Genomic DNA, 23,053 nt, shown 5'->3' with positions numbered 1-23,053 from the left:
GTGTGTTTAAAGGGTTGGTTCACCTTCCCTTACCCCGGTGGTATCTAGCCACGCACAATTGCAGATAGTTTAATAGTGATTTTATTGGCCTAGGTTTTGACACATCTGTCTCTGAAATTTCTGCAAATACAATGCAAATGAACTTAATTTCCTTTTATAGTTCTCAAAGTATTGAGAAATTACTGTTGATAAATTTCAACAGGTATTTATTTTATTACTTTATTTTAAAGGGACAGTGCTAATTGATGAACAGAAAATAGAACTGTACACAAGCCTAATTACCATTTGCTGTCCATGGCCTGATGTTAAAAAGGTACACTTACTGTGCAAAATATATGCTTATTGTTTTATTACATATACATAATATGTGTATATGGTTTACAGTTGTCTATTTTGTTATTTGTTATTTTGTTTGTATTGTCTTGAATATTATAGCTGTTGTTTCATCATCGTCTTAATTTTTAGTAAGTAAGTGGTGATGACGAGTGGGGGGGATGTGTTCACGTTGTGAGCTGTATGTTTGGTACTTTGAAACAAAATAAAAACTGTTCATCTAAAAAATACAATAAAAAGACATATGTTAAACAATTAACATACACAATAAATATGCACAAATCAGTACACATCCATCAATAAATAATACCACCGTATAATGCATGTTAGGTCACTACAACTAATACTAAATAAGTTAGGTTAATAAAGGAGAAAAAAAACATGTAGGCCTTAAGAAAGACATCCAAGACAGAGAACAAGATGGCAGCAGAGAAGATAACTATAGTGTTCTAATGTCGACATGTTTGAAGCCACAGCTTCAATTAGTCAGTAATAGAAGGGCATGTATCGAGTTCTCAAATGTGCACTCCTAGTAAATGAATGAACCACATTCATGAAATAACTTTCACCGGCACATTAGCACTATTTATAAAGTGAGAAGAAGTCAAAAGTACCTTTTGTTGGGAAAAAGTGAGATTTAAATATTTTACTCTATCTAATGTTTTTTTTGTTGACAAAATGCATTATACAAAGAATCAGGTAAACAGCAATAGCACATACACATCAAGTGCAATTCTTGTAAAGATATAAAAAACACACACAAAATAATAAACAATAAAATAACAGAGGTACATGTAAACATATAAATTCATATTTAGACAGAGGTTTCAGGGAATAAAAGCTCTACAGTTTCCACAAGTTTAATACTTTTTTGTTGTTTAACAATCTAAGTGATTTGAGTAAAGATTTTAGTTCTATGACAAAAGGTACAAAATTAGGAAATGAATTAGAAAAGGTCTGCTTGTAAATATAAAATTTGGCATATAGAATGATGAAATTAATCAAATACTCAAGAGCACCATTTCCTGAATTATCATAGAAACAGATATCTATCTAATAAATCTTTCTAGTATACTGTATTTGTGCTGATGTCATCAGTACCACAACCTGCCCAGCAGAGGCCCTCATTCCCTCTCCTCCCTCCAATCAGAAACCAAAAACCTCTGTCACCATACCAAAGCAATATCAAGACAGATGATCCTAAGACACAATAAAATCGGAGATGTATGGGAACCATCTAGGTAGAAATGTCTGCAGTGATTTATCCCAGCACGCCTCTCCCAGTTTAGATTCAGACATGCCTACATGTGAAGATTTAAATGTGAGATACAGGTGAGGGGATTTGAAATGACCCTGGCAGAAACTATGAAATATGGGAACATAAATGTAGATTCTGTCAAATGGGTAAAATATCATATGGGTAACACATACTCTTCCATACAGTGAACCCCTGCCAGCTCCTGGAACAGTGCCCAAACCTGGACTCTGGGACTACTCGCTTACTGTAGTCTGGCGAAGTTGCTAATCTTATCCCATAAATAAATGTGCGGTTCATTGCCTGGATAACCTGAGCAGTAAAACTATTCAGTAGGTGATTCCAAACATTATTCCTTGTGCTTTTCAAATGCTTTCTAATCCTTTAAGTGTGACACAAACACTTAACAAAGGAATGCTTCTTCGCTGTGTTAAGCAAAACCCGCTGAGAGGAGAGTTCTACTTGCCATAAAATGTCAAAATAATCAGCTCAGAGTATTCAGGAGCTGGCACGGCCTCAAAAGGGCCGGCCATCATGTATGACAAAGCCAGAGTCTGTAACCAGGACACAGTGGAAAACAACACCATGTCTGTGAGTGCAGTGGACCAACAGTGACAAAACAAACACCCAGTGATATACAGTAGCTTTAAATGTAAACGTTAGCAGACTCTAACCTGTTGTTGGCAATCTTCAGCATCCCAAATAACACAAAAGAAAGAAGCATATTCAATTCGGGCCAAACTAACTCATACTGGGTTTATTCTCCTCTTTATCTTTGCTGACTCCATTGAGTTAATACAGAATAGGCTAAACTGATGAAGGCTGCTGACGTATACAATAAACAAGGATAGAATAAAAAAAAAACCTTACCTCTGCTTACATCATTATGTTTTGAGCAGAAACGATAAGTCAATTGTCTATTAGCCTACAGAAAACGAATCAACAATTCATTTTGCTAATCAATGGATCAAAGTATTCAAGCAAAATTACCAAACATTAACTAGTTCCAGCTTCTACATTGTTAATATTTGCTGCTTTTCTTTGTTTTAATTGATAGTAAAGTGATAATCTCTAGGTTTTGAATAATTTGGTGGACAAAACAAGACGTGTTCATTACCTTGTAAAATTGCAATTTTTAACATTTTTCCCACTTTTGATTTAGACATTTTGTAGACCAAACAATTTCGTTACTGATAGAGAAATGAATCGATTACATTTTTTTTATTCTGTCGTATTTGTATTTTATTATTAGTATCTCATCATTATATGGTATCAACTTTGTATTTGTTTGTACGTATTATTTAAAATTTTGTGTTTGGAATAAAAGACATGAGAGTAACACAAAAGGTCAGAGAGAAATGAAGGCAAATTGTGACCAGTTTTGTGAGCTGTGAGCAGTATATTAAAAGGTGATTTAATTTTTTTATCCCTCTCTATTTTTAAGTCTTTTCCTATTTGGTATCTGTGTAGGATATATTACAAAACTCCATAATCCAACATGTAAGACAATAATGCCTCTGTGCATGTCATAATGTAATCAGCACTGTATTGTACAAAATATAAGGAATCTCACTCTATTCAAGTGGTACCGTGAATCCTTCGCTCACAAAATCTATGCTAATCACTAAGGAAGGGAAGTCTGACTGTATGTTTTTAATCCTTGAGACAACTGAGATAAGTGAACAGTTCTTCGACTCAGAAGCAGGACTTCCCTAAATATTTTACATTCATGACAGTAAAGCAAAGGTGACCATCAGCCAGGAAGGTGACTACTATTTAAACTCCTTGATCCATCCCACATGTGGATCTCCAGCGCTGTTGACTGTAAATAATAGTCCAACCTGACCTGCAGGTGCTCTTCCCTCCGAGAGTCGCAGAGGAAAAGTGAGACACAAACAACTTGACAGACGGTGGGAAGTTTTCATTTTATATATATATCTGAGAAAGATTTTAGGTAAATGTGAACAATCAGTTAATGCACAAAGCTTATCAAGCCAGTGCCAACACTTCAATTTATCCTCAGGGTAGTCTCTTTCTACTAACATCAGGCATTTATTTCCCCATTCATATCAGCTTATTAAGCAGCCTTTCACTTTAAAATGAGTGAGTAGATTGGGCTTTGTTGGAAAATCTTGGGTTATATGATATGGACTTTGGCAGAGTAGTCTAATGAAGGATGCATTGTCTGTGAAAACAGGCTTTTTTCTGTCTTACAAAACTGCTGACAGCTTTCCCAGCTCTGGAATGAGCTTGGCTTTTAATCAGAAACAACACTGTACACCTGATCAGTCCGTTCACACCACAGTTAGAGCAGCTTTGTGCTGTTACCAGATGCCATTATCTCAGAAACATCTTTTTTTTGTTCTTTTTTTTTTTTTTTTTACAAGAAATACCTCAACATGGCTTTGTGTCTTGTCTGCAGATATTTGATTGATTTATGACTGTGAATCTGTGAATAAGCAATCAGATTTTTAAAACACACTTGTGAGGCTTTCATTCATCTGTAATGAAAAACACATTATTGCTTCCATGAGTAGCATGATTCATCTGAGGATCATTTTAAACGGTCGCTTGTCTCTGAGGTCTGTCCATGCACTATAGCAGGTGGCTCTTTTCATTAAACCTAAACGCCTGATGATTGTGCTCTTCATTAAAGGCTGTCCAGTAATATGGGCCTGAAATGATTGCCCCTGCGGTGGTTAAGTATAGTGATTGGACAAGGCCTCTGCCGCCGCGTAAGGAGAAAAGTCAATAGAGCCGGGGCTATTACGCTGTCAGCGCTCGTACCATTACACACCATTAAAAACAGCACAACTCTCTGATTCATCCTCATTATATTTATTGGATAGATGGCCTGATCTAATTGCAGAAGCAGTCCATCCCCTGCATAGTTCAACATGTGTCATAATTTTGTAGCCACTCTACAGGCACTCTCCTTTATTGAATAATAAATACTGTATCTACTTAATGAGGGAATGATGAATTCACTAATTTGGAAACACAGCCATGTGTGATTTATGAGGTTTTTAACTTTCCTCATGAGTAGAAGTATTGATATGGGATAATGCAATCTAATTTCTTCTGTTCATTTAGTGAGAGAAATGTGCTACACTGTAAACTCAGCCGTGTGTGACCCATACAAGCCCCCAGTGTTGACATGTACGCAGAGGGCAGTGTGCCTGGCTTAGTTAACAGAATGGAAATTAACCACTTGTCACCCCCCCCTCATCAAATTCTTCCTACATTGCTATGGGTCCACATTTGGCACCGTTGAATGCTAACTGCAATGCCCACAGCTTCTTAGCACAGCTAGGAGACAAACAGGATTTTTAAGACCCAACCACGCATGCCCAGACACCAGAGTCCTGAGACAGACCAAAACAAACTGTCTTCTGTCTGCTCATTTGTGAAGGTCATTAATGTCTAATCATATTCAAATGGCTCCCGACCCGAGGAGGTGTCTGAGCAGATCACCAGTATGCAGATGGGGGTCAGTGGGGCTTGCCCTACATGACTTGTCCCAAGGCAGCTCTCCCCTTCTGCTTTGAATCCCCAGTGGGTCTGCAGACATGTCATGGCCCATCACCCTGCAGACAGACAGGTCCCTGACTTGGGTTGTCCGCTAGACTGCAGACTAGCTTGATAGCTACTGTTCACCCCCCCACACCCCCCTCCTCCCTTTCCATTGTGATTTAACTGCTGGTCACATGCCCTCATTAGCATAATGATAAGAGATAGTGACACCTCCCTTTGAATTCTATCAGGTAGACTGAAAGCTGAGTGTAATGAAAGGGATAATTACACAATTTATATAGGGAGGGGCACTGACAGTTGCACAAAGCTATCTGGCCATGGCATGACCCACCTAATTAAGACGGTGTCCCATCAATCGTGATGTCCCTGTCAGTGAGTTGGTCCCTGACAGTTTAAAGTAAATAGAAAAGTGTGTCTCCTAACAATTCTTTTGGAGGCCCATTTAGGCTCATAGAGTGGTAGAGATGTTTAATAGAAAAATATTTTTTTTCCGGTATGAAAACTTGATTATGCTTCCACAGAACTTTTACAGAAGCTATTCACTGCTTCCTTGTTGTAGTGACACGGGTTTAAATGCTCTTTGCTGAGAACAGTAGGGGTTAGAAAAACAAGGCTCTTTTAATCTCAGCCTGGTTTGCAACAGCAGACAGCAGAGAGGAACACTGTGAGATATCACGAAAACTGCCAGACTCTATATAATACTAACAACGTATTTTATCACAGATAAAGCATTATCTCCCCATACAGGAGCCAAGATAGCAGACTGCATTAGGATGTACAGTATACTGTGACTCTTGACTCTTTTGTAATTTAAAATGTTTCATACTGGGTATATGGAAAACATACGCTGTCATCATTCTTTAGTGTGGCCGTAGTCTATATCCACGATGTTCCACTTCCGGGTTGCTCCGTTGCCGTCGGAAATTCCGCCGGATTTCACTTTTTTCAGCCGGATGTCCGTTACCTTCCGTTTTGTTTGTGTTGGAATTTTAAATTCTGGTGAATTTATTAGGACTATGGCTAACTGCTCCAGACAGCTAGCTAGACTAGCTGTCCAATCTGAGTTTGCTGTTGCACAACTAAAGCAACTTTTGAACGTACACGTTCCACCAAAACAAGTTCCTTCCAGAGGATATTTTGCAACAGCACCGGGGCTTTTCCCGGTGCTTAGCCCATGACGATTGTGATTGACCCTCCTCCTCCGCAGCGCTGTGGAGGAAGGTCTGTCAAAGCAAGACTAGTGTGACCGTCTTTCTGTTTCTCCAAATGTAAGTCAACACAGGGGCATGAGAGTGACCTAGTGATTCACACAGGAATCAGCACCATCTCTATTTCACAGGCTAAATACAGTCCTTCCCTCTCGCTGTTTTAATTACGACTTTGTGTGCCTAAGATTATCTGAGGCTTGTAAAAACCCCTTTCCACCAGAGTGAATAAAAAAGGCCTCTTTGTCAAGTGGGGGCATGTCAACACACTTCTGTGGATGATGTCGGCCTCTCAGCGGTGCTGTCAGCATCAGTGTGGAGTGGATACACACGCACATATGAAAACATGCATGGCTTCATGTGGGCATGTGCATCCTGGACAATGTCACAGCACTGGAATGCCAAAAAGAGGGAACAGACGGTGTTAAATGAGTTAGAGCGACACAACACTTGCTTGTTTTTATCAAAAAATGCAGCATGAGTAACAATAGCAGACGGAGTGCAACTCACAGTGTTAACAGAGGAGCTTTTGCAGCAGCAGTGAGCCTGATTCCCCAGACAGGGTGCATGTCTTGTGTTTATAGTTGACACACTAGCTGTTTGGGGTTGATAGACTCCAATACCAAAGTCAACACATAGCACTTGCTGCACGCTGATGTTTCTTTGAACACTTGTCTGGCAAATAAGCATCTCCTCTCTGTTTCCTGAGGTGGATTTACATGTTCGTGGTGTCTCTGTATTCCTAAAAATAGTGCCTGTGTTCCACAAGGAGATGAATGCATTTGCAATGCAATTCAACATGTTTTTAAGTATTGAAAAAGGTGGAACAATGCCTAGTATGTGTTTTTCTACTGTAGAAATGTCAGCATGTTAATTATTCTAGGCAATAAAAGAATGAATGCGTGTGGTAAAAATATGAATATCTGATTGTGGTATAATTACATGCTTAAGGGGGTGATCAACTTATCATGGTAACACATCTTCTTGATTAAAGCAGTTCAAAAGTGCTGCTTTTCTTTCCCTCCACTTTAAGATGATAGCAGTTGCCTCAGAAGTGAGCCCGGGCCTTGAAGTGCAGACTGGGATTAGTGGCAAACACAAAAGAAGCATTTGGAGGGGGCATGCCTGTCCCTTTTGAAAGGCTATCATTTAGAGCCTTCAGCCATAGATCATCTGCGGCTTACATAGGGAAAACTTGGTTAAATGTTGATCAGGGCCATTATTTGACTCTCTGTGAGGGGTGCGTTTGATGGTTTAGGCCAGGGAGGGCTCCAGAGGTCTCTTAGTCTGTCTCCACTCTCCTGTCTCTCTATTGGTATGCATCACTCATAATAGAGCCAGGAGGTAGGGGGTCTCATTAGGGGCCGGGAGAGTGTTGTTTTGGGGACGACAGTCAATGAATTCCTCAAGCAGATGCACTAGTATCCCAAAGGATTGAAGCTGAATAATGCATCATAGGAACAGGTGAAACACATAAGGTCAATTTGTGTTTGCTTCAGCAGCAAAACACAGCACAATATCTGTCTCCGAATGATGTGCATCATGATCTGTCTCAAAGTACAAAAGTGCTCCAGGTGGGCTGCGTCTTTTGACAACAGGAACTTCATCCGATGTAACATTCACACTGAGAGAGAGCTTCCTCTAGAACTACTGACAACGACTGACAAGTGGTACAGAGGTAGCTATTTTGAGGATCCCCTGAGTACCGAATTATCTCCCGACTTCCGTCTTGCCACCAAAAGTCCAGGCTGCCAAGGGTAAATTGGATTCCCTCTGGGTAGCTACTTCCTCTGTCATCTGTCACCACTTCCTGTCTATGAAGAGCAGGTAATGACAGCACGCAGGTGTTGCTAGCCGGGTGGTATCGCTGCAAGACATCAGCAGCACAAAACATGCTATTTCCTCCAGAAACGTTAACACTGTTTTGGTTCAGTTGCTTTAATTTCAAAATGTAGGTTTAAATATTTTTTCTATTTTTTTGTCTCCAACTTATTCACATACTGCAGCAAATACCATGGTGGATTTTAGTGTGTGCAGATAGGTCAAACGCACCATTATCACGTGCAAGACTTAAAGTGATCCCTGAACCGAGATAAAATGATTACATATTGGCCGTTACTCAGATATTTGTTCTGCTGCACTGCACCTAGAAATTGATGTTCCATGAACCCTGGATATTGTTCTCATAAGGTCATGGTTTGAAATTTCATGTAGGTGATGAATGGCTGCTGATTTATTGAGGAGCTTATGAGTAAGACGTTCCCTGTACTGAGATGATCAGAGAATATAGTCATAAAAATAACTGTTTTTGTGTGTTTTTTCTTTACATATTTTAGATGTTTTATTTTATCACAGAGGGCTGGCTTCAAGTGAATCAGAATGACCCATAACTTGTTTCAAACACCAGCCTGGTTGATGTGAACTCTCTTTTCTGGCAGTGGGTAAAACCACTGCCATGCTTTGTTATGACAAAGGTCACGGATAACGGATGATCTGCCTACAGTTCCCTAATGTGAGAACAAAGACTTTGTCAAAATATATTCCAGCAATAGAGTGAGCAGGGGATAAGTTACATTGTTTTGGGGATAGGTTTTCCAGACAGAGCGATGTGAAGACAGGCTATGGCTGTGGATTTACTGGGACTCGTTCTAGTCCGTTAATCCTTGTATCTCTTTGACTCTTTCAGCAGGTTCCTCTGCTGGCAAGCCTTGCAGGCTCTGAAGTGGCCTTCCTGTGCTCACCAATAATTCTAGGGCTTGGTATCCAAACTAGCTTGTTTCCACTGCTAGAATAGAGGGAGGCATGCGGTTGATGTGATAAAAGAAAATGATATGCACGACAAAAACAAAAAACTGCATGGTGGGAAACTTGTTCATTTAACTGTAAAAGATTTTCATGTTTTTAGACATTAAGACATTTTAGCGCTTAGTTTTGATTATTTTATGCTGAGTAACACATATATAATACTCAAATCTGAATTAAATAAAAACAGAAATAAAATTAAAAAAAACAAAGCTAAGTGTAGAGAATGACAAGTGGTGTAGTGAGAGGTGTCTCCATATTTTTCACATGCTCTCAACAACCGAGCAGTTTGCACTGAAATGGCTCTTGTTCTGTATAAAATAATCCATATGGCTGCTGGTCCGGAGCGGGGATCCCATGCCGTTACCGGCCCATACGTTAGGCTTTTTATGGGCCTCAGATGGGGAGTGATGAAACCGAATCAGGTCATGCCAATTGATAGACATTCTCCTCAGCTATCATTTGCACACACAATCCTTTTAAAGTGTAGTGAAGAGAGGTGCCTCCCCTCCTTACAGCCGCATAGTGGCTTCCCCAGAAGCTGTCATCATATTGTTCTCTAAAATATTTAACTTCCTCAAGAGATTGAGCTGTAATATAAGAAATTATCCCTATAATGCCCACTGACTGCTACAAACAGATGTGAAATTTCAGGGTAGGCCCAGACTGTAATCAGCCCCCCTATGACCAAGATATCATGTTCTTCACTGGGGTCAGACGCACAGTCTCCCTTTTCATATTACCGCTCAGATTTGTCTGTAACGTAGTGTTATATGGGCTGTGGAGAATCATTCGGCTCTGGACACATTTTATTTGAAATCCTGAATGCTTAACAAACCAACAAATTGGCATGCAAAGCTCATCTTAAAGTCTACATAATCCGAAATAAGTCTACAGCACATTGGCACATTGCATCGCAAAAAACCTGCACAGCACATATTTAAAAGCAGGTTATGGAGTTAGGGATGGTTGAAAGTCTTGTTCTAGTTGCATGTTTATCAGTTGAGGAGATCTCGCTTAAGAGCTAATGGGAGTTAAGTTTCTCACTTTGCTGAGTGCAACTTTATCCAGCAGTGATTCATCACTCCAGCTCATGTCACTCACTAGATAACGTGGACCAGCCTCCGGGTCCCAAGCTAAACTACTCGTCATGTCTTTCAGGTTGTGATATCTGAACTGTCCTAAGATTAAAATCTTCATCTAAACAGAGCAACAGCCCTATTTGTGTATTTATTCTCTGTAGCAGTTAGATTTGTTCTCTCTCAGTAAAACTCAATGCAGATGAAGGGACTATGCATCCTTGCTCTCCATAGTTGGCATTGGATGACTTGCTGGTGTATCTAGTACCGTAAAGAGAAAGAGGATTGAAATAATCCAGTTCTGAAACACCAGCTTCTTCAATTATGAGCCAACCTGGCCTTTGGAAGGATGACCCTTTGAGGCTGAAACCCATCATTATGGGTTTAGCCCACGAGACGTGTGGGGACTGGGACCACCCTTATGCTTAGGTATTCTGCTGGGCCTGGGCCTTCAGCCCTGGAGCCAGGGGCCCTCGAGCAGGTAAAGCAGAGACATGGTGGCCTGACTGATATTCATGTGGGCCGGGTAAATGTGCCCTTCAGGCACAGGGCACTGGAGCGTTACGTTTCTGAGAACTGAGAGGGCTGAATCGAACTTGGAAAGCAGGCGGATCTACTCTGTTGTTCGCTTTGCATGCACGCTTTGAGTTGTACCTTGATGAAGTATTCAGATATCTTACTTAAAGTAAAAAGTAGCAATACCACATGTAGAAATACTCTTCCATGAGTAAAAGCATTCACAATTTTACGTAAGTAAAAGTACACAAGTAAAAGTACTCATTATACAGAATGCTCCATTTCTGAGTAATTTATACTATATTATTGCATCATAACTATAAATGCATTAATATGTAGGCATTACTAATGCTGCAGTTGGTAAAGGTGGGCCTCATTTTATCTACTTTATATACTGCAGGTTAACTTAATCAATAATGTTACATCATAATTTACAAGTTGATTATACTTAGTATTAGAAATCTGAATCGGCAAAGTAACTGGTAACTAAAGATGTCAAATAAATGTAGCAGAGTAAAACGTACAATAGTTGCCACCAAAATGTAAAGTTGCATAAAATACAGTACCACAATCTTTTTTTACTTATTGTATTCTAATACTTCCACATTGAGTAAAAAAGATTGTTGATTGCAGGATCAAAAGATGACAGCATAAGACCTAAAAGGCCTCTGAAAGGCTTTACACTCCATTCATTTGGACGTGATGAGGATTTCAACAGAAAACGTGTTACTGTGAGAACTTGCTGCTGTATAACAAAAATTCTCTTTGTCTGATCCGCAGCCCTGCTCCACAGATAATAGAGCAAAATGTGGCCTGAGGGAGATAATTTGTTCCCAGATCTTCAGATCGCAATATTTTCATTTGAGCCCAGGAGGGGATCTCTTGAATTGCCAACTTCCATTGTGTTCCAACAAGGGGCACGAAAGTCTTGTCAATTAATTTTTCTTTTATTCCAGACCACAGAGCGCCTGAGTGAATTCAATTATCAACCAATTAAGAGGTGTTTCCTTTTATTTACAGGCTTTGATTCCGTGCGTATCCATATTGTGTGAAAATAAGGCAGGAGCGGGTGTTAAATCAGTTGAACATTTCCTCCGCATGGGCTGCTTAATATTTTCTCCCCAAAAGCAGCTTTTCTGTTGTGTCCCCTGGGTCACAAGGACAACAAAAAGAACATTACATGCCATTGAATTCTCTTGTCAAATTGTTCAGCGGATGCTCCTCCAACAGTGTTTTCCAATACAACAAAACCAAACAAAAAACACACAAATCCCATTAACAGGATTCACACACCTGGAACAGCGTTTTGCGTGACAAGACTTTGGGAATAGATGGAGACAGGTGGAATATTCAGAAAACAGGTTAACATCAAACAGGCGCAGTCTGAGTCAAATCCAGACAAAAAGCTGAACTTCTGAACTTCGTGGAAGTAAGTTAAAGGTCTGATTGCATGATGAAATGGGGCTATTGGAAGTGACAGGCGGAAAATGTCTCTGTCTTACACACTTTACTGCTTACAGCCACTTGACTTCAGATTTCCTGACAGGCTCTAAAGCATACTGGTTTATTTCCCATTTTTTTGGAAAATGTTTGAGAACTTAAACTGAATATTTGCCGATTTTGTAGCCTGACTAAGGCTCTATGGAAAACAGAAAGCACAGCAGGGTCTCCAAAATATTATAAAAGACCAATGTAATTTGAAAATCTTCAAACAATGGTTCTGTTGTACTTCATGTGAATACAAAATTGTACAATACAAATAGGTTAGTTACAAAGATATCATTTAGAGATGATAAAATTACTATAAAACAAAATCACCACTGTGCTCTTCAATACTACAATACTGTACTACTACTACTACTACTACTACTACTACTAGTACAATACACCCTGTTAGTCTCAATAGGAATATGAAAGTGATTTTTATCAGGAAAATCACAAAAATGACATGAATTACTTACATAACCAAGACCCAAGTAGGAGAGAAATAAAGTATGTCTTATAAAACTATTTAAAGTAGATGTATTAGTGTGTATGTATTACACAGTCTCAAAGACCGTTATCTCTTTGATTTTTTTCAACCAACACTCAACATAAATGACACGTAAGCCTGGAGTTAAAATAAATGACTTTTATTCAAACATCGACTTTATTTTAAACACAGAACACAATTCAGTCTAAAATACATGTCATAGCTTCTTATGAAAATAATTTCTGTACATTTGTCTTCTTCTTCTTTAAGACAGGGAGTTGCCTGACCAAGCAGCTACAATGTATATTAAAAAAAGATAAGTAAAGTAAGCACCCATCAGTTCAAGGATATATTTCTGTGAGCTGATTTGTGAATTGAATAATTTACGTTGTTTGTTGCACTAGTATGGACACACCATAATGGATAAGTGGCAGTAAATAAACATGAATATTCCTTTTCAATAAACCTAATATATATTTCCCCAGTTAGGAAGGGTTGTTGTGGAAAAAATAGACCTACCAGTTAATTTCCAGTGCTAGTTTTACAATGATGCCTACTACACCATAAAATGAGAAATGTAATAACAGTAGGCTACTATAGAAATGTAAGGCTAACAATGAGAGAGATACATTACTTATTCGGTAAGCAGCCCAATACTGACAACGACAGACAGTCTACACCTCTGTTCCTTCCCGACTGTATATGAGGTTATTAACACTAAAATGGTTGGAGAGGCTCTGTACTGATGTGTAATAGTTAATTCTGTTGCTGTCAGAGTTCAGGGGAGAGATTAAAGTGGGCGAGTAGGAGCCCAGTCCGGACATGCCCTCTCTGGTCTGAGACAGTCCCCCGAGATGCCCGGAGCCGTAGTCCCGCTCCCCGCCCCGGGAGCCCTCGGTGCTGCCGCTGCCCGCCAGCAGCGAGTTCACGCTGGACACGAAATTACTGTAACACGGGCTGTGCTCCGCGGACGGAGACGGGGACGACTTGGACTCCGTTGAGGCCGGAGATCCGTGCAGGCTGGGCGGGGAGGAGCTCAGGAGGCTGGCGGTGTCGGAGAGCTTGTGCGGGCCGTCTTCTGACTTGACTGGGAGTGCGGTGCTGTCTGCCCCGTTTATGTCAGCTCTCCTTTTCCTCTTTCGCCTGAAGTTCCCATTGTCGAACATCTTCTCACAGTTTGGGTCCAGCGTCCAGTAGTTTCCCTTACCTGAATAAGAAGACACGGGTTAAATATGGGTATTGATGGCACACTTTTAGTTTATATTTTACATAGGCCTACAGACAACTAAATTGTTAATCTGGGGTTTCATCTTTAACATATATTATCAAAATGACAATGAGCTTGTTTCAAGATCAGTTTAATCAAGTTAAGAGTTTTATGAAGACAAAATTAGCATCATTATGGCACACCCAATTCAAGCGAAGTCTTGAAGCAGATATAATTAAAAAATAGCCTATATCTAACATAAATAGCCTACTTCATTTAGACTCACCGGGGTCATCCTCGTCCCGTGCCACTTTTTTGAAGCAGTCGTTCAGTGACAAGTTGTGGCGGATTGAATTCTGCCATCCAGCTTTGCTCTTCTTGTAGAAAGGGAAGTTGTCAGCTACATACTGATAGATCTGACTTAGAGTCAACTTTTTATCCTGGGTGTTCTGTATGGCCATCGCTATCAGAGCTGAGTAGGAGTAAGGTGGTCTGACCATCTTGAAGAGTTCCTGCTGGCTGGATATGGACAGCCACCCCAGATCTGCTGCACCAAACCCGGTGGGAGGCGGTAAGAACTGCCTCTGGTTGGACCCGTATCCAGACTGAATATAGGACGTGCCATTGTTCCCGGAAAGATAAGGAGAGGAGTTGATGCTGGGTCCGTTCAGCCATAGGTACGGGTTGGTGGACGGGGAGGTGTACTCTGTGAGGCCGTAGCTGGAGGGGTGCGTCGGCGGCCTCTGGGGGTGATGATGGTGGAGGTTCTGTTGGTACACACCGTAGTTGTCGCAGTACACGGCCATGTCCAGGATCTCCTGAGCACTGTGGTGCTGAATAGGACTGGTCTGCTGGTTAGATGGTTGGTGTCCAAAAGCGTTCATAATCCACCCTAACCAGATTCCCCAAAACCTAATTTCGTCTCTGTGTCTCTCCCTCAGGTCTGAACTCATCCGCAGAGGGAGGAGTATTTATGCGCAGCGGCCAGAGTCTCTACAGGTAGCCCATTGAAAACTTTTGGGATGGTCACACCCCTCTTTTCTGTCCTGCTACAGCCCAGTTGTGTTGACCCAGAATCTCCATATCAAAGAGCACTGATACTGCCTTAAACTGCAATGCTGAGCTTCATGTTATTTTACGGTATATTTCCATTAAGGCACGTTAGTGACTTATAACTGCCCGTGCGTAAATACGCACTGGAGCTTACATTTATAATTAGAATTTGTTTTAAACTAAACAAAAAGTTTGACTAACCCGCCGGAATAAAGTGGAGCTACTGCACTACGATTTAGTAAATATGATAGAGTATATAGAGTATAATATTTGACCTGAACTCTTATAATTTACAATTTTTTATGATTCTGTTGTCTGTTATGTGATCTTTGTTATTAGAATATAGTGATTCAAACTACAAGGTCTAATTTTAACCATGAATCTGATTTTCTTTTACAAACATATCTGGCACAAACATATCACCATCAATCTCACATAAATATATGTCTTAAAGGAATTTATTATTAGATCTGCTGATGAACAATAAACAAGGCATGTCAGAACGTGTTGACTTTTCTGCAGGACAGTGTCAAACCCAAACAGCCAAGACCCGCGTGTATTTGTAAGAAGCGCCTTTCTCTTAAAATAAATTCGTTTGCAATAAACACTTCACAAGTGCCGAAAGTTTAGTGTCAACAAGTGGCTCGTGGAAAAAACACCTCCAGCAGGCTCCAGAAGAAAACAGGCTTTGCCCCGTGAAATAAAAACAGCTATGATGTCATTCTATTAATTGACCTTTGCGAATTTCGCTGCGTACAAATATTAGGAAAAACCAATCGAGTTCAACAGATTTTTTTTACATAACTTTAACTTTTGAATTAGATAAATAAAAAAGTAATTTTAATAGCTCAGGTCAATAAAATAGGAAGTAAAACGGGAAACTTGTTAGGAGGCCTATAAGATAAAAAAATAAAAAAACTTTGGAATAAACACCAGGCCAATATGTCTGTATTTCACATACAGTAAGGATATGGAGCTTCTAAAAGCACATACAAATAATAATCTGCTCCTAAAGACTTACACTATTTTTTGTGTTTGGTCAGAGGGAAAATAACAAACCGAGTGGTTTCTATAGCGAACCTCTGGCAGGTAAATGGTCCGAGTTTCGATTGAGAGGAAAGTAGCCGATACTTTAGTCACCTTAGTATACTTGTAATCCTTCAACATTTTGTCTCCCACGATATTATGTTATTATAACACGTCTGGAACTTATTACAGTAGGATATGGCTGTGAACAACTGTAGCCTTATGTGATATAAATCATTTTGAAAAATGCTGCTGTTATAAGGACACGTCTCAGAGTTTTCTCTGCTTGATACAGTTCCATTAATAGGCCCTCGTTCTGTGCTGTTTAGGACTCACACTCACTCAACTGCAGTTTGCATTTACAAGTAAACCCAACAAGTACATATTGAATTTAAAATAACTAGTCGCGTTCAGGTCTGTGGTCATCCCTGTGAAGAGTGGGCTCTGCAGGTTGCTGCCAGACTCCTGCACTAATCGGCAGAACATTCCTCCTCTCCATGACCTTGATGTAATTGTTTGGCTTCAAGGTGTTGTCCCGACCACAGGCTGTACAGCAGTGGTAAGCAGTGGACTCCACGGGGGGAAAGTGGCATTTAACCCCCAGATGAAAACAACACAACCTGTTAGGTGTCTAACACCCAGTACAGCTAATTACTGCTGACTGGACATCTCAACCTGACACTTTAATATTCATAATCTTAAGTGGGGTTTCGTGTTGCTGAGGCATCATGAGCCCTGAATCTAAAATTCTTTACTACTGTAGGGGAATAATAATTTAGTTTAAGTGCTATAAGGACTTTTAAATTATTTTTTTTAAATTATGGTTATCATCATATCACTGTTTTGCATTGGGGTTGATTAAGCCAGTGGTTCCCAACCTGGGGTCCGGGGACCCCTCAGGGGGGCGGCAAAGATCACAGGGGGGGGGCGCAAGTCTTTATCTGGTTTGAGGTTGATTGAAAAATATTTGCACATGTTAAACAAATTATGTTAAAGGAACACGCCGACTTATTGGGACTTATAGCTTATAGCTTATTCACCGTAACCCCCAGAGTTAGATAAGTCCATACATACCCTTCTCGTGTCCGTGCGTGCTGTAAGGCTGTCTGACGGTTCCACTGGTAGCCTAGCTTAGCACAGATCCTGGAGGTAACCGGCTCCATCTAGCCTAGCTTAGCACAGATCCTGGAGGTAACCGGCTCCATCTAGCCTAGCTTAGCACAGAACCTGGAGGTAATCAGCTTCAACTAGCTTAGCTTAGCACAGATCCTGGAGGTAACCGGCTCCATCTAGCCTACTGCTCCCAATAAGTGACAAAATAACTCCACCATGTTCCTATTTACATGTTGTGATTTGTATAGTCACAGCGTGTACAAATAACAAGGTCACATGACACACAGCCATCTTCTAACCGTAAACAAACTGGGAACTATATTCTCAGAAAGGCTTGCTGCAAAGCAAATCACCCCGCCCAAGTAGCAGAAGTAGCAGAGCTTCGCCCTTCTTACCTCCAGGATCTGTGCTAAGCTAGGCTAGTGGTGGAACCATCAGACAGAGTTACAACACGCACGGACACGATCAACTTGTCTAACTCTGGGGGTTACAGTGAATAAGCTAAAGTCCCAATAAGTCGGCGTGTTGCTTTAATACACTAGAATATATAATGTATACAAAAGTTCTGTATAAAAACTATATATTTTTGTTCTCTCTTAAAATTGTAGGCAGGCTACTTAGTAGGTCAAACCTCCGGGACCTCTTAACCTGGGACCCTTGCTGTCATCAGGTCAGCTGCTAGCTGCTAGCTGTTAGCTGCTATCATCCTCGTTTTTCTTGCCGCCACGGCATCACTATTTTATGAACGAAACATGGCGGAGAAACGTTAAAGTGCTGATAACTCCTCTGTATCAAAAAAGAAAGTAAGGCTCTATCTCGAGAGTTACCTCAACTTCGGTTTCGGAGGAAGGGCTCAGCTTTTCTTAGACATAAGTAGGTGGGGGCGCCAAGGAAAAAAGGTTGGGAACCACTGGATTAAGCCATCAATCACAATTTTCCTATCTTTTCCTCACCTATCTTCTCTGTCAGATTGAGTTCAGAAATGTCAAATGTTGCTCAACATGGCAACCTCAAGCCCCTGTGTCATTGTAAAGTAATAATTCAAACATGCTGACTGTGTGTGTGGAAGGAGGATGTCTATTGTTGCTCTGCCATGTCTGTCTTCATCCCCTGTTTCCTCAAGCTTCTTGAGGTCATGGGAGCTTTTCTCTGGGAGATCAAGTCAATCACGGTGGGGTCAGAGAGGCAGGGCTGAGCCACCAAAGGCCCCTTCAGGCTGAGACTAGAGAAAACCACTGCTGCAGGTGAACGGAGAATAAATCATCTTCTCGATCGAGCATGTATGTATCAGCACAGTTTATTTTACTGCTGAGATTACAGCTAAACACTCACTGGATTTAGTTAATACAGCTTATTGTCTGTGTACAACCTTGACTTTAACCATGTGGCCATATGAGCCACATCTGTTTATTGCTTTGAAGTAATTAGCAGACTATTAGATGCACTTAAGGCCAATAAAATCATGAGAGACCCAGATAAATTCTAACTGTGTAAACAAGATGCAGCCAGGGGCTTGTCCTTCTCAGAGTCTCCCCCCAGTGGAGGAACAAAGCAAAACAGACAACACAATTTGAGTGCTAATTAATATACAGCCTGGAAGCAGAGTGACATATGACAATAAAAGCTGGTCTTGTTAAATACTTTGTAGAAAGTTAATTCCTCAGCAGCTCTGACTGCGCAGGAGATTTAAGACACTGGAAGTGTTGTGATGTGAAATGTGGCAGGCAGAGTAGCAGTCTGGCCTCGGTGCATCCTTCATTTTTACACTCAATGGTCTTTATTCTTTAAGATGGCAAAGACACATGCACTGCAGGACACATTTATAATAGGATCTCTAGCTGAGCTTCGCACATTTCCTCAACGTTTCTTATCAAACAATTCAAATGTCACTTTGTCATTTTTGACAACTCGTATGGGTGTTAAGAAAATAACGTGCAAGGCCAACACTATACTTTGTAACAAGTAACAGATTGATAATAATAGCAAATATTAAGTAGAAGATCCCCTTCAAGATATTTAAAAATATGATTTTTGTTGGAATAACAAATTATGTCTGGTATTTCGACCTAAAAACTTAAATTAGTTAAGCATTCTGAAAATGAAATATAATCTTTCCCTGATTGAGAATCCAAAATCTATGAATATTATTAAAAAAAATTACCGTTCACCATACCTAGAGATTGGCATGGGGTACTTTCCATAAAATCATCTCTCAATGCAAATCAAACCAGCTATTAGGCTAACTGAAATAAAACCATGCCAATCTCTAGGTATGGTGAAGGGTATGTGATGATGTGGGGCTATTTTAATTCCAAAGGCCAAGGGAACTTTATCAGGATGCATAGTATCCTGGATCCATGAAATAACTGGCCTTTAAAAATAAAAATTAGCCTGCCTCTATGGGAATTTAACATAGGGGTGTACTTACCTATGCCCCCGGTATTTTAAGGAAGAACATTTATTTATTTACAATACATTATTCATTCACAAAGAAAATTGGTGTCCTTAAAGATTGGATTTTTCCTCATTTTTTTAATTAAGGCATTAAGATCAATTTCCTAAAGATGTTTTTTTTATTCCTCTTTTTAGTGAACTTTAGCATGGGTGTCCTAATTTGTTCACATGACTGTATCTCAAGGTATTAGTCTACCTGCCAGGCCTAAGAGAGGGGAATATGTTTCTTAGTAATTAGACGTTCCTCCCTGTGTAGTCCCCTCTGACCAATTACTGTTTGGCCCTGGCAGTCTGTCTCCAGAAGCTAAGGAGGCAGCCCTGCAGACAGCACGCTGACAGAGGGAGAAATACAACCAGCCCGGACTTCTGCTTCGCTGCTGTTGGTTGCATTAGCTTAATGCTCTCCTCCACTGGGCAGATTTACACCTCTGCTCCTGATTACATCCTCGGAGAGATCAGATGTTACTGGTCTGTTAGAGCCAAAAATCGCACTCTGCTGGGCTCACCATCAGCTGCAGAGAGGTTACCGCTGTTTCCTAGCATAATCTTTAAAATGCGGAAACTTGGCAAAGGGAGAGTCATGAAATGAGAATTCTAAGCAGAAATATTTCAATTCTAAAATTCCATAAACCTTTACATAACTGCTGCTTCAATTCAATGGTGCAAAGATACTGTGGACATGATTTGATATAGTAGGGTGCTGGTGGTATCAAGACTATTCATTTGAATTTAAAATTATATTTACACAAGCAAAATGTTTATGTCACTTTGGCAATATTACTCATCCAGGCAGTGTGTTGTGGCAGGCAGAATGCACTGACAGTATTATCCAGATGAGGGCAGCATTGCTTTAGACATGATACCTTCAGCATTGATAAACCAAAATCTTTACACCCATCTATCAACTATGCTGTGCAACTTCCTGAGTGGAAACATATATTAAAATGCAGAATCCGATGGGTGTATTGATTTAATCACGCAGAATTTAAAAAAGACAGAGGCTATAGAGTTTAGAGTGAAAGTGATGACATATGTTCCACTGGCTGGAAGTCAATCTCGACAAGATGCCAGTGTATTATAATGTCAGATGTAAAAATATGTATGATAATTCATCGAATTGTGCCATTTAACCGTCAAAACTTTAATGAAAATAGTCCCTTGCTCTCAGTTGATTCTTTCGAGTTTTTCATCAATCTATGAAAAATATCTATCTATTCTATACTTGCATGAGAAATACTTCTGAAGCAGCTCAAAAAGATAGACATGAGATCAAAAAGACGAAATTACAACGATTTAATTAACTGGCTTAAATCAGTATTCTGCTACTGGGACAGCATGCCTGTGGCACTTATAAGGTATTTCCGTGCACTAACTGGGAACTCTTCTTCCTCAGCTCTCCACCCCCGATCTCTAGGTACGTCTCCTAGCAACACGTCGCACCGACCGCCTGGGAAAACCCAGTGCTTCATAATAGCCTCAGCTAATATAGATCACTGCCACTTGGCTCTCTCCCTCAAACCAAGATAATAAGCCTGTGTACAGAATGTACATTTTGTATTTAGTGTTGAATGCAGCACAAAATAACAAGCTCAGATTTAAAATGCCAACTGTGCTCTATGGTCCGGTGTTGACTAGTCTCTGTGCTTGTAAGAGCTGCTTGTGACAGCCACTCTCGATAAGAGAGTGATGGAGTGTCTGTCTGGAGTTTGTAAAGTTGGAGGCAGTACAGAAAAAAACAGCATTAAAGTGTTCAATCAAAGGCTTGGCTACCAGTGCAGGTGTTTACTATAAGCTCCTTCGACAGATTAGAGACATGCTCAAAGGACAGTTTGCTATTAGCAAAATGTCACTCTTTAACAGAATTTGAAACATTTGAAACTTCATTAAAAGTAACTTAAATTCTCTTTGTATCAGTATTTACTGCAGGCCATTTAGAGTAGGGCTGCAACTGATGACTATTTTCACAGGAAACTTGACATTTCCGAGACTAGATCCAAAGACCCCCTGGGGGCCCAATTAATCAACCAATCATTTCAGCTCTAGAGTACTGTGTCCATTGGGGTCCAACAACAATTGTTTTTGTCCGACAAACAGTCCAAAATGCAAAGAGATCAAATTTACTATGATTTAAAACGAGCGAAAGCTGCAAATTCCCACATTTGACAACCTGGGACCATCAAAAGGCATTTTTGCTTGAAAAATGACTAAACTGATTATCAAAATAATTACAGATGAATTTTGTGTCAAATGACTCATTGACTAATTGCTGCAGCTTTAATTTACAGTAGAGACATGCAACTTAAACTGTATCATCATGTCACTAACCACGTCTTGATTTTACATGAGGACCACAATTGAAATAATTCCACAGTGTCTTGTCTCAATGATTCATCTGTTGTTTGTAAAGAAAGTGAAAAGAGAATCTTCAGTAAACATCAACTCATTGACAATGTTTAGTCCATATTTCTGAAAAGCAATGCAGATGCTCACACAATAGAGTATAAAAACACAAGCCTTGTTGTCGCCACACAAGCGATGTGTGCTCTGTCATTGAACATAATCCATTCAGTCAATTCCTGCATGACACTATATGTGGCAGCTCCACCCAACACATGCTGACATCTATTGACTGCTGGTAAAGCTACATGTTTGTTTACAAGGAGCTATAACAGGCAGCTGTACATTTAGTTGGCGACAGGTGACGTGTATTAAGTCTTTTTCATTTCTTACCAGGTTGATATTTAAGATTCCTTTTATGATTCATTTTATGGCATGTTCTTCTATATTTGACAGTAAACTGTAAATAGCATCAGTATATACAGGGAGGAAAAGGAGACTCCAGATGATAATAAGACTGAACTGTATTTATCCCGAGGGAGATTGTTGTACAGCAGTTGCAGTGCAAAGTAAGAATGAATGGAAATATAAAGAGTGGAAATATAAAATATAACAGTAGAGATAATACGTTTCTCATATCTCAAGTTGAAGATGATGTTTGTTTTAGCCAGATTGGAACGTGGGACATCATATTTATATAGTATGTAACTTCGGCCACCAGAAAGTTTTACATTTTCATCAAACAACTGCTGCCTTCGTCGTACCAGATCTTTATCTACAGTATCATTAAATTTGAAGCCATGCTACAGTCAGTCAAACTGTCCACCATTTTGGTCCAGACTGAAATATTTCAACAACTATTAGATAGATTGTTATGAAATTTTGTACAAACTTTCATGGTGCCCAGATGATAAATCTTACTGACGTTGGTGATCCCCTAAGATTTTCTCTAGCGCCACCAGCAGGTTGACATTTGTAGTCCTGAGTGAAACTTCTCACCAACTATTGGATGGAGTGCCATGGAATTTGGTACAGACATTAATTTAGTTTATGACTTAATACTTGTAATATTTGCTACAGCCTCAGCTGCACTTGCTGCTAAATAGCACGTTAGCATGCTTACACACTACACTTAGATCGTGAACATGGTAGACATTATACCTGCTT

General features: G+C 40.0%; 1 protein-coding gene and 1 long non-coding RNA gene across 2 annotated transcripts; one reads left to right on the top strand and one right to left on the bottom strand.

Moving 5' to 3' along the window:
- Positions 1-7,605: 7,605 nt before the first annotated feature.
- LOC116061542 lies at positions 7,606-23,023 on the top strand. The gene is made up of 3 exons (XR_004107736.2): positions 7,606-7,616; positions 21,595-21,600; positions 22,849-23,023. It is a non-coding gene; the product is annotated as an uncharacterized LOC116061542 (long non-coding RNA).
- foxi1 (forkhead box i1) lies at positions 12,841-14,890 on the bottom strand. The gene is made up of 2 exons (XM_031315801.2): positions 14,190-14,890; positions 12,841-13,903 (listed from the first exon to the last, which is right to left on the bottom strand). Exons 1-2 carry the CDS (start codon positions 14,854-14,856, stop codon positions 13,371-13,373), a joined length of 1,200 nt encoding a protein of 399 aa, XP_031171661.1. The 5' UTR covers positions 14,857-14,890; the 3' UTR covers positions 12,841-13,370.
- Positions 23,024-23,053: the final 30 nt, after the last annotated feature.

The sequence above is a fragment of the Sander lucioperca genome, chromosome 22 (assembly GCF_008315115.2).
Source record: "Sander lucioperca isolate FBNREF2018 chromosome 22, SLUC_FBN_1.2, whole genome shotgun sequence".
NCBI classification, from domain to species: domain Eukaryota; kingdom Metazoa; phylum Chordata; class Actinopteri; order Perciformes; family Percidae; genus Sander; species Sander lucioperca.
The sequence above is the reverse complement of the archived record's forward strand: the minus strand, read 5'-3'. Positions and strand labels throughout refer to the sequence as shown.

Bases quoted from the DNA above. Each gene is read 5' to 3' on its own strand.
- foxi1 (XM_031315801.2), bottom strand. From the start codon at position 14,856: ATGAGTTCAGACCTGAGGGAGAGACACAGAGACGAAATTAGGTTTTGG. The intron at 13,904-14,189 runs GTGAGTCTAAAT...CTTCTTATTCAG, and splicing joins ACGGGACGAGGATGACCCCG to GTAAGGGAAACTACTGGACG.